The 17,995-nt window shown below is 44.5% G+C and overlaps 1 protein-coding gene across 2 annotated transcripts in view; it reads right to left on the reverse strand.

Annotated features, from left to right (window-relative positions):
• The window catches only part of LOC121567774 (protein C-ets-1), a 50,614-nt gene that overhangs the window by 27,703 nt on the left and 4,916 nt on the right, over positions 1-17,995 (reverse strand). Inside the window, exon 1 of one of the 2 annotated variants that reach the window (XM_041878043.2) lies at positions 7,280-7,680. The exons of the other annotated variant lie outside the window; for it this stretch is intronic. Coding sequence (XP_041733977.1) covers positions 7,280-7,346 — 67 coding nt within the window. The 5' untranslated portion in view covers positions 7,347-7,680. Of the gene's footprint in view, positions 1-7,279; positions 7,681-17,995 lie in introns of those variants that run through there. 2 annotated transcript variants of the gene reach the window in all.

A 17,995-nucleotide genomic window follows, 5' to 3' on the forward strand; every position in this document is an offset into this window, starting at 1 on the left:
ACTACTACTGTTGACCAGACCTATAACTACTACTACTGTTGACCAGACCTATAACTACTACTACTGTTGACCAGACCTATAACTACTACTACTGTTGACCAGACCTATACCTACTACTGTTGACCAGACCTATAACTACAGTCTGTACAGCAAAAAGCTCTCCAGGCTCTGAGGCTAATGCTCATGGCTGCTCTTCTCTCTTTCTCTGTCTTCTCTATCTTTGAAATCATGTTAGCTTCTGATGTGTAATCAATTCCTCCATATTGTTTACCAGTCTCAGTTCATGCGTGATGACATTAGCTGCCTTTTTCAATTGATCCCAGGCTACGCCTGGTGGTTGCTGAGTGTGTTGCTCTTGAAATCTGGTGGAAATTCCCTGCTTTCTGCAGAAGGGGAAAAACAGACAAAGCTCTTACTAATGGCTCATGCTCACCATCCATGCCAGCCGCCTACATGTCTTGCTGCTCACGATCATACACTTAATACTTCAATCATAGAGAAAGAGCAGATGGTTTTATGCATCTTCAAAATAGAAGTGACGACTGGCTTGCAAAATGTCTCACTCTGCAAAAATACATACACATTGTGCAATGCCCTAGCTCTCTATGAAAAACTCCTACAGCATAATTCAGAACACTCCAATCTACCGAAGACAAAGAACATGGGAAAAAAGCAGAAGAAGTCTGTTCCATATTCTTTGTGAGTTAACCAGGGCTCTGGCTAGCTGTTAGAGTACCATGCTAGAGAGCAGAGCAGGTGGTGTGAGCTTAGCGGCATGTAGCAGCTTTCCCCGGCCCAAGCCCTGCTGTAAACACACAGGGGATGCTCTGAGGGAACTGTTTAGGCGTTAAAGCAAACACACGACATATCTGACAAACAGTTTACTCGCTCGCTTGCATTCTTCTAACAAACCCACCATGCTTGTCCCGTTTTCAGCTCAAACTACAACATTCCGTGAGTACAGTTTCCTGACACCGTTCTGAAATGTGGCGGGAAGCGATACCGCCTGAAAGTAGAGGGAATATGTAATATTAACGGAATATTAATTCATTCCACAGTTCTCTTTGTGACACTCTACGCACACAAACACTATAAGCCATGGATACAATTCTACATCATACAGCTTAATACACTCTGCTCATTCTAAAGCATGGGCGACAGATGGATAGTGGGTAAATAAATTCCCTCCAGACCACATTGTTTTCATGTTGCGTGCCATACATTCCTCTGGTGTTTTACAATCACTAATGTGCTTCCCACAGCTTTCTTGTGTGCCTCTAATGAGTCCGAAAATGACTGGGGCCACCTAAGAAAATGGTTGGAGTTCAAATAGATGAATTACTCTCTATTTAGGATGGAACAGTGTTGTTTTAGAGTTGAAATTAGTGTTTGAGTGAGAGGCAAACAATCTTATATTTGTAAAACATATCAAACATCTGCTTACTTTTTACCTCTATCTCAATGTAGGTGTTTTTTGACGCAATGCAACACTTCAGACAAAATGAGATAGCTGTGTGTGTGCTGATCAAATGATGTGTAACAGATGGATAACAGCAACTCATGGAAAATATGCACGCGAGCGTGCAAACACTCATTCACTCACACACACACAGACTCATCCAAACGCACGTACAGCACATATTGGCAAAACATTGAGTAGATGTGACTCACACCGTCAAAGAATGACTGAACTTAACATTGTGTTCCTCTTGACATGAGTAAACATGACGCAATGAATCAGTCTATCTAAAAGTATGTTGTCATTTACTCACTATTTTGTCATTTCTTCCTCAGAAGTTCCCAAAAAAACCACACTGGAGTCTGAGCTCTGAGGGCTGAGGATAGGAGCATGTAGAGAGACCTCTTAATGTGGTTTTATGAGAAACTGCCAGTGGACTGTGTCCCAGCAGCTCTGTAGTGGTGGAAGTGAATGGTGTCAAAGACAAGCTCCCATTAGGACGGGCCCTTGGGCCTCCTCCAGACGCCCACAGTAATTGTCGTTAGCAACACTCAGTCTGGAGATTGCCAGGCCACTCACTCCATCCCAAATATGCAGATATGAAGAAAGAGAGAGAAGGAGCCAGGCCAAGCTAAGGCATCCAGCTGTTCCAAACATCCAACTCCCAAACAACCCCAGCCTGAGCCCAACCCCCGACCCCAACCTCCCCTCCTTGGGGTGCCAGAGCACATGTGCCTCGGATTTGACTTTGCCTGCGTCACTGAGGCCCGGCTCGACATGAGATCGCCACAGAGCCTCACCTACATAAGAGAGCTCTCCTCCCCCGCCACAGCTTTCCTTATTGTTCTCTGCTAAGGAGAGCAGACCTGTTTGTCAATACCCCTCTAATGTAGTAGGGTTGACATACATTAAAGCGCAGTCTTTAGCTCATGGGACGTTCACTACTAGCCTGATTACAAAACTACCACATGCTGACTCCAAAAACAGGTGGTCTGTAGAAAACAGAAAATGCATACAAAAGGGAAAGAGGAAAATCTGGTTCGCTGGCCATAAGCAAAAGACCGGGCCGGCCTCGGAGGACACCAGATTGATGTGTATACCAGGCAAAGTATCCTTTACTCTGGGCAAACAACCTCCTGATGAGGAACTGTAAAACAGCAATATGGGGACAGAAATACTTGTAGTGCAACGCAGAGGGAATGGTGGGACGCGTGGGAGGTGGTTAGCCATACCTCCAGGCACAGCCATGGTTTGGTGAGGCACCAGTCAGTTCTCAGTCAGCTCTCCCAGTCAGCCCAGTAATGTGAAGTAATGGGGAGAGGAAGGGCCTGTGGCAGCAGGAGGCAGCAGGAGGCAGCCGGTGGCACGCGGTGGTGCGGCTGGTGCTGTGACTCAGTGATTAGCAGAGACTGACAGATGGCTGGGATGAGACAGGCCGACGCCACATCAAGGCCTGAGGTGACGTTAGACTGAGAGATGCTCATGTGGCCCACAGAGAGGATGGAAAAGAGGAGGGAGAGGAGGAGCGGGGGAGCGGAGGAGAGGAGGAATGAGAGGGCGGAGGCTGTAAAATACCTCCAAGCTTGTTACTTCTTCTTTCCCAACTCAGGGACGTGCTATTTCTTTGTTTTGGTTGCCGTCTCGAGAAGGTTTATTGGTGAAGATTACACTCCAAGAGATGAATCTACTCGGATGTTTCTGACACGGTCTAAAGATATGATCTTTCAAAAAGTTCACATACCGTTATAGGACTTCAAAAAGATTTTGAGTACAACCAAATTACATTTTTCAATACGATTCCACACATGCCTATGCTTTCAGCACATCTTACAGTATGTGCCACACCTTCAAATGCCTTTCTTGCTCTCTCCCTCCACATATGTTTACTATTTTGCACACTGATGTATCACAAGGTAGCACGCCTATTTTTATATGACTAAGCTCTAAAAGGCTAAATTAATGTGTGTAGTCACAAGAGAGACATCCCGATATTGCCCATGCACGATAACGTTTCACAGATTAACAGGGCAAGACTATGGTCAGAGAGATGAATGAACGAAGGAGGAGGAGGAGGGAGGAGATACCCATTTAATGATATTATAGGGTGACATCACAGCCCATTCACAGCAGAGACACTGGGTCATTGTGGCCAGTAGTAAAGTACTCCTCCTCATAGACAACCATTCTACCAACAGCCCATTCTTTGAAACGTCTGCCCTGCACTGTGGGCCATTCAGGAGACTGGACATCGAATGCTCATTGGGCACGACAGCAGCCTGGCATTATGGAGACATTGTTTAGGTAAACACTGTCTAATTACTATGGGCACAGCACCAAATACCAGGCACCGAAAAGTGCTTTTGATCTAACATCCTGGTTGGCCATTACTTGACTTGGCAAAGTGAAATGGACCTGAGCAAACGTGTTTGTTCTGTTGGGTCCAGCAACAGGAACCCACATCAGAGGAGGCTGGATCGCCCCACCGCTGTTTGCACAGCTACCAAGTGGCCAGGCGGGCTCAAACACGGGCACATTTTGCATTTTACACCCCACTACTGAAGGAGTGCTGACACCTTCAAACCAGCCCTCAGCCGACACACGCTTATTTAAGCCACCCTGCCTAGAAGGAAAACACACCTCACCATGCCAACAGGCACCCACCCGGGGAGGGATGGGTCGAGCCTCAGTCTCTGGCTCCTGGCCCGTTGAGGGCCCTGGCTGGCAGTGTGTGGCTAGGGTATGTGATGGCATAGGGGGTTCTGAGTGCAGCCGCCCGGCCCGGTGGTGCAGCGTGCCAGTTAAGACAAGCAGCCGCATCTTAATCAGATAAAAGGGAGACTCCCACCCAGCAGGCCTGCCTGCCACACACATTCCTCTCAGTCAATGAACCCTGACCTGCAGACCTGACGAACAGAGAGAGAGGGATCCTAGACCATGCAGGGAGGACTCAGTCAGTATAGGACAGCACATGTCCTTATACACGATACAGGATGGTAGGAGTAGTGTATATACAGTACCGTAAAGAAGCCATAAGCTAAATTTTTTTTAAATCAGAAAAATAAGCCCTGTTATTTTGCAATCCGACACCCTCCATCTTGAGAAGAAATCGGACTTATCATAGCCTTCGTAGTTCCACTCCTTAGCTTTATAGTTTTGTTATGGCTACTTGATAAACGAGGTAATCCGCTACTGCACCATGCTCTACGTTGTACTGGGCTTACAGTACATATCTAATTCAATATAGCAGCACTTTATTGCCAAGTATTCACTTGCTTGTGGAAAGCTTTCACTTGTATTTCCCAATATATCATTGACACTACTTTTTGGAATTCCAAAGAATCTGACTTCTGTGTGGGAATGAAGGATCTACTATGTCAGTACTACTACTGCAACACTCAGGAACTTGCTTTGTGGAATGTAAACAGCTTTGTTTGGGATCACCCCTAACCTCCACAGTCTGTAGGCACTTAAAAGGAATTACCTCAGTGGGATAGAGTGAAAAAAGCTTCAGTAAACTGACACTAGCTGCACCTTCACAAAGATAGAAAAATAAACAAGACAATGAGATGTACTCCAACCACTTAATCCTATTGTCTTGCTGTGTGTGTGTGTGTGTGTGTGTGTGTGTGTGTGTGTGTGTGTGTGTGTGTGTGTGTGTGTGTGTGTGTGTGTGTGTGACGTGCATGTGCACATTTAGAGAGAAAGAGAGAGAGAGAAAAGTGATACCTGTATCTTAGAGTGAATGTTACTAACCAAATCCTCTGCCTAGGTATCATCACTCTATAGCTCACTTAACCCTTTCCACCATTCACAGACAAAGAGCCTGTCATGTTCTATCATGCCTAGATTAGTATAAACCAGCAAAAGAGGAACATCGCAATTTCCTCTTTGGATCAGAGGGAGCAGGAAGGGTTCAGTTCATCAGTGGGCCACTGGTCTACTGTCCTATTTGCAGTGAGAGAAGCTAGCTACATAGAAACTGGAAGGAGTAGATGTCATGTGTATGTCTGATGTAGAGAGCCTTGGCAGATACAGCCTGACCCCAGCACACACGGTCGACAGAGGAAGAGGGAGCTAGCTTTGCGAAATGGCTTTGCAAGATAGCGGTATGTTTTGGCAACCCCACTGCAGCTGTCAGCAACTTTTATACATGAGTGTGTTACCATTCCTATGTGTGTGTGTGTGTGCGTGCGTGCGTGTTCCTTCTGCAGGTGTAATCTGAGTGAATGTGGTGAACACATCACCGGTGCTTCACCTCAAGGAGTCATTACACAATCTTCCTTTTTTTCAGCGTATTGGGTTACTGAGTAGTGTATGTATCATGTTTCCATGACGTCTCAAGCCTTTGCCACCTTAACAACTGGCACACTTTTGAAGCTACAAACTTGTCTGATTATTAGCCTGATGTTAGCTACTAAAGCCCAGTCAGCCCTATCAATGAAGGAAGAAAGAGTGAAATCAGCCTGTAAAAGAACATAGTCACTTTGAGGGGAATTAAACCACAAAGATCTAAATACAGACACAAACACTGTGTCGTGTGGGCTTGTCTCCATGCCCCGGCCCAGTGCAACCTGGCCTGGCCTTACGGGCAGCAGGCAGGATATCCAGCCCTCAGTCCTGCACACTCATCACCCCCGTCTGCCTCTGGTTCTCTCTGGAGACGCTGGCTAAACCACTCAGCACAAGGAGGAGGAGAGGAGAGGAGAGGGGGAAAGGAGAGCAGGAGTACTGATGACTGGGCACCAGTGGTGGTCTCCCATGCAGACAGAGCAGCATGCCTGATATGACACCCCCTCCCTGTGCTGGGGCTGGGGCAACTCTGGGTGGCCAGGGAGGGAGACTGGGAGAGGCCGTTAGATGGGCTGTGATTGGGAGAGGAGATGAGACTGTGATAGTAGGTGCCCGGAGAGGCATGATCTCAGCATGAAAGAGAAGGCAAACTCTCTAGAGCGGGAAGTCATTTGAACAGACCATTTTTTATTATACCAAAAGGCACACACTAAAGGCACAAGGCTACTGTAAACCTCCATCAATAATAATGTGTTCAAATTAACAAACATTTTATGAATGAAGAAAAGTGTCAACTGTCAAATTAAAATATATATTTTTAACATGCTTATGCACAATGTCACACTGACTGCTTTAGTCTTATGTCATTTACCATAGTTGAACTAAGTGTTCATATAGGTAAAATAGTTAAATCATGTCTTCTCATAAATTAACTCTTCATCCTCTGAAATATGATTGTCAGTCTAGTGCAGCATTCAGCAGCAGCAGCTGTAGCCTACAGTCTAGCCTTGTGATACAGAGCTTTAGACCGGTATAAACAGACTAGTCCCTGCATCATTTCTACTGAACATGAGATACACGATTAAGAAATACAATTATGTAAACGGAGGATATCATTCCTTTTGTAGGTTATGAGTAGGTTATGACGCAAGCATAATGTACTGTAGCCTAAATTGTGTAAGAGTTACGTAAAACAAAATGTTCCCTTGTACATTATTTTATCCAACACAACTGTCTGGAACCACAAACATTTATCGAAAAATAATGTTTTGCATGCACAACAATTATGGAGACGCGATAGGACCCGGACATTATGTCCCGTTAGGCTACATGATGGCTTAATCATAGGGAAATACTTATCACCTCCACTGATACACGCTGCACTACATAGGATGGCATTTTGCCTTACAGAAGTTGACCCAAGTTTGAAATGCAAGCCGCTATGCTCCGGGCATTATGAAACATGTGGAGCATAGGCTACTGTAATTACAATGTTATATTATGTCAAAGTACAAAAGTTGATTTACTCACCGTCCATTCTTTCAGACTTTATGATGATTAATGTCGGTTTCATATCGACAGCTGCCGTCATGATCATCAGATAAATTTGTTCGATAACGGGATGCTCTATTTTTGTCTCTCTCTCTAACACAACAGTTCCGAGACAATTTATGAACAATTGTTTTCTTCCCTTACCGTCCAATAAAGTTTAGATTTACTCCAAAACAATATTGAGTTTTTCTTGTCCTCCCGCTTCAATTTATCTCCACCAACATTTCTCCAGTAGGCTACAAACTTCTCTTTCAATCGCTCTTTCTCCGCTACTCTCCCTCTCTCTTTAGCGTCTCTCTCTCTTTCTCTCTCTCCTTCCCTCCCTCCTATCTCCGTCAGGGCGTTTCTGTCGCTCTGACTGAACAGCACGGAAGAGGTTGTTTCCTCCGTGGAGCCTAAATGTACGACTGACATCTGAAGGGGCGGTGTTTCGACCGCCAGTGGTCGAGTTTGTTTTGCATTGCTCGGTTCCCCGGGTGAAGAGTGTTCTCATTTTAGACCATTCCATTGGTCCTTAAGTGACATCTCCACTAAAAGCGGGGCATCAGGCGATGCAAAACGAATTCCACCAGTGATTCACAATTCAATTACATTCTTGCCCACTATCTTTCTGTGAGAAACAATGATCCACGTTCCCGTAAATTAGTCAAATTCGGAGGCTGATAGTAGGCTATTTTGAACATCTGATTAGTTAACTTACTTCTTGTATTTAGAGATTCGTTTTGTTTAAAGTTTTAACACGCAGCAATAGACCTACATAAATTCATCCATGTTCTATAATCCTAATGTCAAAGACTCCCATAAGGCAACTTTTCTGAAACATTATAGGAAGGTCTTCAATTAAAATGTTGAACAAATGACATAATTATTCCGATAGAGACCTAATTCAGTGAGTCAATAACCCTATACAATTCGCATCGTTTATGCAACTTTCTCACAGTCACCCTAAAGCACAAGTTAAAAGAAAGGTGTGGGAGGATTGTTTAGCATCTGATAGACCAGTATACAAAGCATCCCAGGCTAAGGAGACCGTCTGTGTCCAATTCCAAGGGTCCAAGCGTCCTCATAAGTTGTAACCGGCCCTCATAAACACCTCAGAGTATTTCCTGTTCACCTTGTACTGATCAATAAAAACCAAGCAGGCCTTTTTACAGAACTGCCTCTCAGGGATGACGTCTTGGGAGAATGCACAGGATTTGATGCTGCTGAAACTTGAAACACATCCAAAAATCACAAATCAAATTGGGGCCCCTGTCATCATGGCCATCACTGCTAATTTGATTTGTAAGGGTTACTGTTTTATCTATAAGCTATTGTATATGTTTTAGTCTGTTTTTTAGGCTACTCTGATGAGGGACAATCAGTGTGTCATTTTGGACATTGAATCAAGATTTAGTTCTGCCTCTTGTAGGAGAATGACTGAATATCTAAGCGAGAGAGAACGAGTGCTGGTGCTCCACTTGGAACAATGACAACCATAAGGAAATTACCTGCCATGGCAACAGATTGTCATTGCAATTGTCACATGCAGGTCGCTTTGCTTCTTTAGTGGAACCTAGTGATGTTGACAACAGTAAGAGGGTCTGTCCAAGACAATATTACTGGTAGAAGTAGACGGATAAAGTATAATCGTTTCATTGTGTGTGAGCTGTGGAATTAATGCCTCAAACAAACAATACAGTGACATTGGATTTAGCCAATGTATCAGCATCCAATCTACACAGGTCTGCATACACAAAATAACATAGTTAGATACAGTGGGGGAAAAAAGTATTTAGTCAGCCACCAATTGTGCAAGTTCTCCCACTTAAAAAGATGAGAGAGGCCTGTAATTTTCATCATAGGTACACGTCAACTATGACAGACAAATTGAGAATTTTTTTTCCAGAAAATCACATTGTAGGATTTTTAATTAATTAATTTGCAAATTATGGTGGAAAATAAGTATTTGGTCACCTACAAACAAGCAAGATTTCTGGCTCTCACAGACCTGTAACTTCTTCTTTAAGAGGCTCCTCTGTCCTCCACTCGTTACCTGTATTAATGGCACCTGTTTGAACTTGTTATCAGTATAAAACACACCTGTCCACAACCTCAAACAGTCACACTCCAAACTCCACTATGGCCAAGACCAAAGAGCTGTCAAAGGACACCAGAAACAAATTGTAGACCTGCACCAGGCTGGGAAGACTGAATCTGCAATAGGTAAGCAGCTTGGTTTGAAGAAATCAACTGTGGGAGCAATTATTAGGAAATGGAAGACATACAAGACCACTGATAATCTCCCTCGATCTGGGGCTCCACGCAAGATCTCACCCCGTGGGGTCAAAATGATCACAAGAACGGTGAGCAAAAATCCCAGAACCACACGGGGGGACCTAGTGAATGACCTGCAGAGAGCTGTGACCAAAGTAACAAAGCCTACCATCAGTAACACACTACGACGCCAGGGACTCAAATCCTGCAGTGCAAGACGTGTCCCCCTGCTTAATCCAGTACATGTCCAGGCCCGTCTGAAGTTTGCTAGAGTGCATTTGGATGATCCAGAAGAGGATTGGGAGAATGTCATATGGTCAGATGAAACCAAAATATAACTTTTTGGTAAAAACTCAACTCGTCGTGTTTGGAGGACAAAGAATGCTGAGTTGCATCCGAAGAACACCATACCTACTGTGAAGCATGGGGGTGGAAACATCATGCTTTGGGGCTGTTTTTCTGCAAAGGGACCAGGACGACTGATCCGTGTAAAGGAAATAATTAATGGGGCCATGTATCGTGAGATACAGAGTGAAAACCTCCTTCCATCAGCAAGGGCATTGAAGATGAAACGTGGCTGGGTCTTTCAGCATGACAATGACCCCAAACACACCGCCCGGGCAACGAAGGAGTGGCTTCGTAAGAAGCATTTCAAGGTCCTGGAGTGGCCTAGCCAGTCTCCAGATCTCAACCCCATAGAAAATCTTTGGAGGGAGTTGAAAGTCCGTGTTTCCCAGCGACAGCCCCAAAACATCACTGCTCTAGAGGAGATCTGCATGGAGGAATGGGCCAAAATACCAGCAACAGGGTGTGAAAACCTTGTGAAGACTTACAGAAAACGTTTGACCTGTGTCATTGCCAACAAAGGGTATATAACAAAGTATTGAGAAACTTTTGTTATTGACCAAATACTTATTTTCCACCATAATTTGCAAATAAATTCATAAAAAATCCTACAATGTGATTTTCTGGATCTTTTTTTTCTCATTTTGTCTGTCATAGTTGACGTGTACCTATGATGAAAATTACAGGCCTCTCTCATCTTTTTAAGTGGGAGAACTTGCACAATTGGTGGCTGACTAAATACTTTTTTTCCCCACTGTAAGTCAATATGGTCCATCCTAATTTGCAAGGCAATATGATTCTGCATGTACGTAGCTATATCTCCAAATGGGATTGGGAGGTAGGGAAGCCAGGGGTATTGATCATGTATGGATTTTTAAATAGGGATCTTTCACCATCTCCATTAGCAAACCTGGATAATGTTTCACTTGACAGATATGAGCCGTATTGGAAATTCCAGGCAGAGATGTTGTGTGGCCTCTGCGGTCTCACTGCTCCTCACAAGGGGCCGTCCAGGGGATGGGTATGAGGGGGAGGGGTGGTTTAAAGGTACCGCTTACTTCATTTCAGTCAGTCAGTCACTCTCCACTCTCTCCCTCTCACTGCCCCTCTTTGTTTTGGCTTAATGAGCTTCTTGTATCTACACTTAAAAGGACAGCCCAGGTCCTTTTTGCCTGAGGGCAGCCATTAAGACTAATAGCGCTGCTGACTAATATCTGGACTGGAGCTAGCAGAGTGGCCTTTTCAACGAGGGCGCGTTATGCCCCCTCTCGCTCCCTTATACTGTACGTAACATCCATGTGAGAATGGCATTTAAAGTGGGTATTAATCTATCTATGTACTTAATATCTTAGCTTGAAACTTACTAAGTTCTGAAAATAGGTCGAGTTGAATATAAACTTTTGTTTAATGTTTTGAGAGCTCCACAGACACATATAAGTGCAGGCAGACAAAAAATTAGAGGGGATGTACCCATTTTCTGCTTGATTGATACACTCTGGTTTTCATTCAGTATTATATTTCTGACAGGCTAAACTCATTTCCATGAGCGTTACAACATAGGGAATAAGAGCTGGGTCTCGCTTTACTAAAACCAACGCTTCAAAGAGAAACTGAGAGTAAATATTAAAGTTGATTGATTTATTACAAAAGCCAGGTACAGATGTAGGATCTTAATTTGCAGGATTGCAATCAGGGCATGTAAAACTTGTAGTGTATTTGAGGTTTTAAAAGGCTTCTAAAGTTTGTAATTTCCACTTTGATATTTCAGACTTGATTTTCCCTTACGAAAAGTGTATCAACCCCTACAAAAATTTCCATTAATTATAATCCATATAATAATTCACATTTCCTGTTGCTGCAGGATTCTTTTCCTGCTGTAGCAAACTGGCTCAAATTAAAATCCTAGATCTGTAAGAACTGGGGCTACTGTTATTTACCCAAACAAACAGTTTCCTGGATACTACCACAAGTTAGTCACTGGTCATTGTCCTGTAATTTATACATTGTACAGTTACAGGAAGAATGGTTATTTATGGGAATGAAAAGGTCTCTCTATGTCATTGTAAGTGTAAGTGACAGTCCTCCCAATGAGACTGAGCAGCACCACCATCATGTCCCACAGATCAGGCAACATGTGGCTTCTTCACCTGGCAAATGCTGTTGCCATGGTTTTGACAGTTAGGGGTTCATGCAATAGCATTGCAGTTTAGCAGCCATAGCTATAGCAAAGCTGCTCCTTGGGCACATCTGCGATGGCTGGCTGCCTCTCCTTAATCCAGACATGTAACTGGTGCACCTGCTGCTGCTACCAGGGGTTAACTGACAGCTAGCTAGCTGAAAGGACCTGCTGCTGCTACCAGGGGTTAACTGACAGCTAGCTAGCTGAAAGGACCTGCTGCTGCTACCCGGGGTTAACTGACAGCTAGCTAGCTGAAAGGACCTGCTGCTGCTACCAGGGGTTAACTGACAGCTAGCTAGCTGAAAGGACCTGCTGCTGATACCAAGGGTTAACTGACAGCTAGCTAGCTGAAAGGACCTGCTGCTGCTACCCGGGGTTAACTGACAGATAGCTAACTGAAAGAACCTGCTGCTGCTACAAGGGATTAACTGACAGATAGCTAACTGAAAGAACCTGCTGCTGCTACCAGGTGTTAACTGACAGCTAGCTAGCTGAAAGGACCTGCTGCTACTACCAGGGGTTAACTGAAAGGACCTGCTGCTGCTACCAGGGGTTAACTGAAAGGATCTGTTGCTGCTACCAGGGGTTAACTGACTGCTAGCTAGCTGAAAGGACATGCTGCTTCTACCAGGGGTTAACTGAAACGACCTGCTGCTGCTACCAGAGGTTAACTGACAGCTAGCTAGCTGAAAGGTTAACCTATGACCTATTGTATATCCTGGGGATTGAAGCTCACCTTCTTTTGACATCGGTCCCTCTCTTTAAGTTTTGGGCGTCATTCCTTGGTTACATCATGATGACATGCTTCCTCCTGGTTTTAGATATGATTAGATTTACAATTATGTTTTACAGTATGATTTGCTTAGAAACAAAGGCTGGGAAATTGTTGGTGAGCTGTTGTTTCTTTATCTGCCTTAAAATGCAACACGTTTGCATGTTGGTCTTTTTGCTACAATATGAAACCCAGACACTAGGGGTTGTAGGTAGTGGAGAACAGTACTGAAATGAAAAAATCTTCTTCTGTTCCCACCAGCCAATGGGTATGGCATGACTGGATTGGCCTCCCTGTTCTTAGGTACCACTTAGCGGGTTATTGATCAGTCACTCATTCACACACACACACACACACACACACACACACACACACACACACACACACACACACACACACACACACACACACACACACACACACACACACACACACTGGGATCCTTGTGGGCCCTTGTCTCTTAGCCGTCTGGGGATGCCACAGGCTTGATGCAGTCCTGCTGAGATCACAGGCCTCCAGTAGGGACAGAACCACAGGCTATGTGTTTGTGTGTGTGTGCGTGCGTGCGTGCGTGTGACCGTATGTACAGTGGCTTGCGAAAGTATTCACCCCCCTTGGCATTTTTCCTATTTTGTTGCCTTAGAACCTGGAATTAAAATGGATTTACACCACATGCCTACCACTTTGAAAATGCAAAATATTTTTTCTTGTGAAACAAACAAAAAATAAGACAAAAAAACAGAAAACTTGAGCATGAATAACTAACTATTCACCCCCCCAAAGTCAATACTTTGTGGAGCCAACTTTTGCAGCAATTACAGCTGCAAGTCTCTTGGGATATGTCTCTATAAGCTTGGCACATCTAGCCACTGGGATTTCTGCCCATTCTTCAAGGAAAAACTGCTCCAGCTCCTTCAAGTTGGATGAGTTCCGCTGGTGTACAGCAATCTTTAAGTCATACCACAGATTCTCAATTGGATTGAGGTCTGGGCTTTGACTAGGTCATTCCAAGACATTTAAATGTTTCCCCTTAAACCACTTGAGTGTTGCTTTAGCAGTATGCTTAGGGTCATTGTCCTGCTGGAAGGTGAACCTCTTTCCCAGTCTCAAATCTCTGGAAGACAAACAGGTTTCCCTCAAGAATATCCCTGTATTTAGCGCCATCCATCATTCCTTCAATTCTGACCAGTTTCCCAGTCCCTGCCTGGATGGTGTTCTCGGGGTGATGAGAGGTGCTGGGTTTGTGCCAGACATAGCGTTTTCCTTGATGGCCAAATTTTAGTCTCATCTGATCAGAATACCTTCTTCCATATGTTTGGGGAGTCTCCCACATGCCTTTTGGCGAACACCAAACGTGTTTGCTTATTTTTTTCTTTAAGCAATGGCTTTTTTCTGGCCACTCTTCCGGAAATCCCAGCTCTGTGGAGTGTACGGCTTAAAGTGGTCCTATGGACAGATACTCCAATCTCCGCTGTGGAGATTTGCAGCTCCTTCAGGGTTATCTTTGGTCTGTTTGTTGCCTTTCTGATTAATGCCCTCCTTGCCTGGTCCGTGAGTTTTGGTGGGCGGCCCACTCTTGGAAGGTTTGCTGTGGTGCAATTTCTTTCCATTTTTGAATAATGGATTTAATGGTGCTCCGTCGGATGTTCAAAGTTTCTGATATTTTTTTATAACCCAACCCTGATCTGTACTTCTCCACAACTTTGTCCCTGACCTGTTTGGAGAGCTCCTTGGTCTTCATGGTGCCGCTTGCTTGGTGGTGCCCCTTGCTTAGTGATGTTGCAGACTCTGGGGCTTTTCAGAACAGGTGTATATATACTGAGATCATGTGACAGATCATGTGACACTTAAATTTCACACAGGTGGACTTTATTTCACTAATTATGTAACTTCTGAAGGTAATTGGTTGCACCAGTTTTTATTTAGGGACTTCATAGCAAAGGGGGTGAATACATATGCACGCACCACTTTTCCTTTATTTTTTTTTTATAATGTTTTTTTCATTTCACTTCACCAATCTAGACTATTTTGTGTATGTCCATTACATGAAATTCAACAAAAAAAATTATTTTATAATTACAGGTTGTAATGCAACAAAATAGGAAAAACGCCAAGGGGGATGAATACTTTTGCAAGGCACTGTATGTTTGAGTGAGTATGCGGGGGGTGGTTCTGGAACTGCCTGAACAAAAGCTCTTTCTGAACAATTAGCATCGCTAAAAAGGACATCTCTTCCTCCATTAGTGCTACCACGTGCCCCCCATCACTCCATTGTGCAGATAATTCAATCACCCACCCCAGGCCTCCCTCCTTCTCTATAACAAAGAGAGAGAGAGAGCTCACTGATCCACCACCCCCTGCAGCTAAAGGAAAGCCCCTCGTCTCCCCAGCTAGACTACAGCCTGTTTATTATAAGCTTCTTTTCATTACAATATTGTGTTAAAATCACTAGCTGGACTGATTGGTTGACTATAAAAGCTCACTCTATAATAATGTAATATGATTATGATACCATTATGATAATAACAATGACATACTCATTACCTGTTATCGACACCGACGCATTGTTCAGTCCTGACATACTCATAAGGGTGTAATGACAGTAGGTATTACTAAGCCACATAATAGCATTTTTACAATAGAGGTATTTTCTAGGATCATACCCACATGTTCCACCTTTCCGATGAGCTGGCATTACTTGCATCACCGCTCCCAGTGATTGTACAATATGTCCTTGAAGACTGAATGTTCTGTATATGTGGTCACTGGTTAGTCACAGTAGAGGAACTGACCCCACTTACCTTTCCCAGGACTGGTATATGCCACTACATACAGAGGCTCTCTAGAGAACTATTTTTAAGTATGCCTGATGGCTGTGCCATCCCCAGACACAATTCCAGTTTATCAGCTATCACTACAAACAAAGCCAATGTCACTACTACAACCACTCGCAAAAACATAGCCTAGCGAAGTGGGGCTGCGATGTGACCCTCTGCTCCAGAGTTGTCTCTCTTTTTTCCGTTCTCCCCCATTTTGTTTTATTGTTGGGGGAAGTGTGCTCCAGCCTGATTAGCATCGCTGTTTCCTCCTTTCCCATAACCTCCAGACCCCAGCAGGCTGCCTGTTTACTTGTAGAAAAGACGTGCCCCTCATCAGAGGCTACCCCCCCTCCTCCACAATCTCTCCCCCCTCCCCTCATCCCTCCCTCCCTCCCTCCCTCCTTCCCACCACCCCCAGCCCTGGCCCTGTGACTTCTTTCCCCTTACCTCTCCCCCTTTTCTCCCCCCTCCCTACTATCCAGCTGTTAAATCACATCAAATAAAACCCAGGCCAATGGTCCCTGGGTTCCATATCACAGCTGTGTGTTCTAAATGGGAGTGTATGTTTAAATGTACAGTGAGATCATGAGTGGCTGGGAGTGGATGTGTGTGGAAGTGGGCTATTTACTGAAAGGGAGGATACAGTAATACAATACATGCCAGAGAACTGGAGTGAATTTAATGAATGGATATGTGGGGTGTGAGCGACTACCGGAAGTGTGTGTGTGTGTGTGTGTGTGTGTGTGCATTTCTGGGTTTCAGTGAGACTGTGCAGCACACACACAGTGGATCTCTAAGAGGGCGTTTATGATCAGACCCAGCGGTGTGAGAGTGGCCAGCTTTCTGTGAGAGATGAGTGGAAAGGAGATGTAAAAGATGTAAAAGAGAGGAGAGTGGGGGGTATTGTAAACAGTGCTATGGCATGGCGGATGTCAGAAAGCTGTATGTGACAGTGGGCTCGGGCCAAACATGCAAAGGCCCTTTAACATACAACATCCCTTCACCACATCAGCTCTTAGCTCTCTCGCACAGGTTACTGTAACAACATGCTATAAATCCACAAAGTCCAACAAAGTCATCTCATGTAAACTAAAAGGGTGTTACAGTACTGTATGAGGAAGTCAGTCTTTCAAACTTTGAGTTGTGTTACTCTATCAAAAGTAAAGAACATTTTCATTACTGGCCCCAGTACTCAGTTCACCTGTGCTGATATTATGTAGCTGCCATTTCTGTGAAAGGGAACCAGGGCAGATTGTATTGGCCGAACACATAGTGAAACAGAAAGAGGTTCTTCACAAGTTGTATAATGTATTGGACATTCTAGGTGGATACTGACACACAGGCGGTCATTTTCCATCATGTTGACCTGACTCAACAGCAGTTGAGGTGTTATCTGTGTTTAATTGCATTGGTTCCATGAAAGGAAAAATGTAATACCTGTTCAATATGGCATTGATTAATTGTGCACTGTGACTTGGGCTGTAAAATATGAAAGGGAAGCACACACAAACGTGTTCAAAGCTAAGCAAGGTGCAGGAGTGGCCTCATAAGCGGGCCAAGCTTACACACATGGTAAAGTGTGGCTTCAGGAAAGAAAGAGCACGTCTGCTGGTGGTACAGTCAGCCAAAGAAGACTTCTTCACATCTATCCTTACTAGTTGATTTTCAGTAGGTTATTGAAATGATCTCAAACGACTCTGGTTAAGAAGTCAAAATATTTAAGTTTGAGAAACATATGGGTCAGATCAACAGTTTCAGGCAGTGGAGTGTGTCAAGGGTTACTGACCTGGTTTGGAGGCTTCAGCTCCATATACTGGGAGGCTACACAACAACATGTAAATGACACTCTGTGGGGTCACTAAATTACTCTAATTTCCTCTACAGGTGGTTGCATTGCGCGGACCAATGAACGGCAGTGGTTTACTTGATCACCATCATGAGGGAGAGGAGGAGTTCAACTGGAGGTCGTTTTTTTCCACTTGATAATGTTTATGTCAACGGTTTAGCATTGGAAGCACTGGAGGCTCCAAAGGAGTGTGTCTCCAGCAACAAACATTAGCAAATCCCATCAGATCCATCCCCGACCCAATCCCCCGAGGGGAACCAGAGGCTTGGGAAAAAGACGGCCGCCCTTTGGCCCTCCTGCCCCCTGCATCCAGCCTGGGAGGAGACGGAAGAAAGCTGCTGCCCGGCCTAAGCACCCCCCCCACTCCCCCCCATGGCGTGTGTCCCAGTCCCCTGAATAAATCACTCTTAAGAACGAGGGAGGCCAGAGTCAAGTCAAACAGAGGCAACGCACTGGGAGGAATGTTCCAGTTTAAAAT

This window comes from Coregonus clupeaformis, chromosome 6, assembly GCF_020615455.1.
Source record: "Coregonus clupeaformis isolate EN_2021a chromosome 6, ASM2061545v1, whole genome shotgun sequence".
Taxonomy (NCBI): Eukaryota; Metazoa; Chordata; class Actinopteri; order Salmoniformes; family Salmonidae; genus Coregonus; species Coregonus clupeaformis.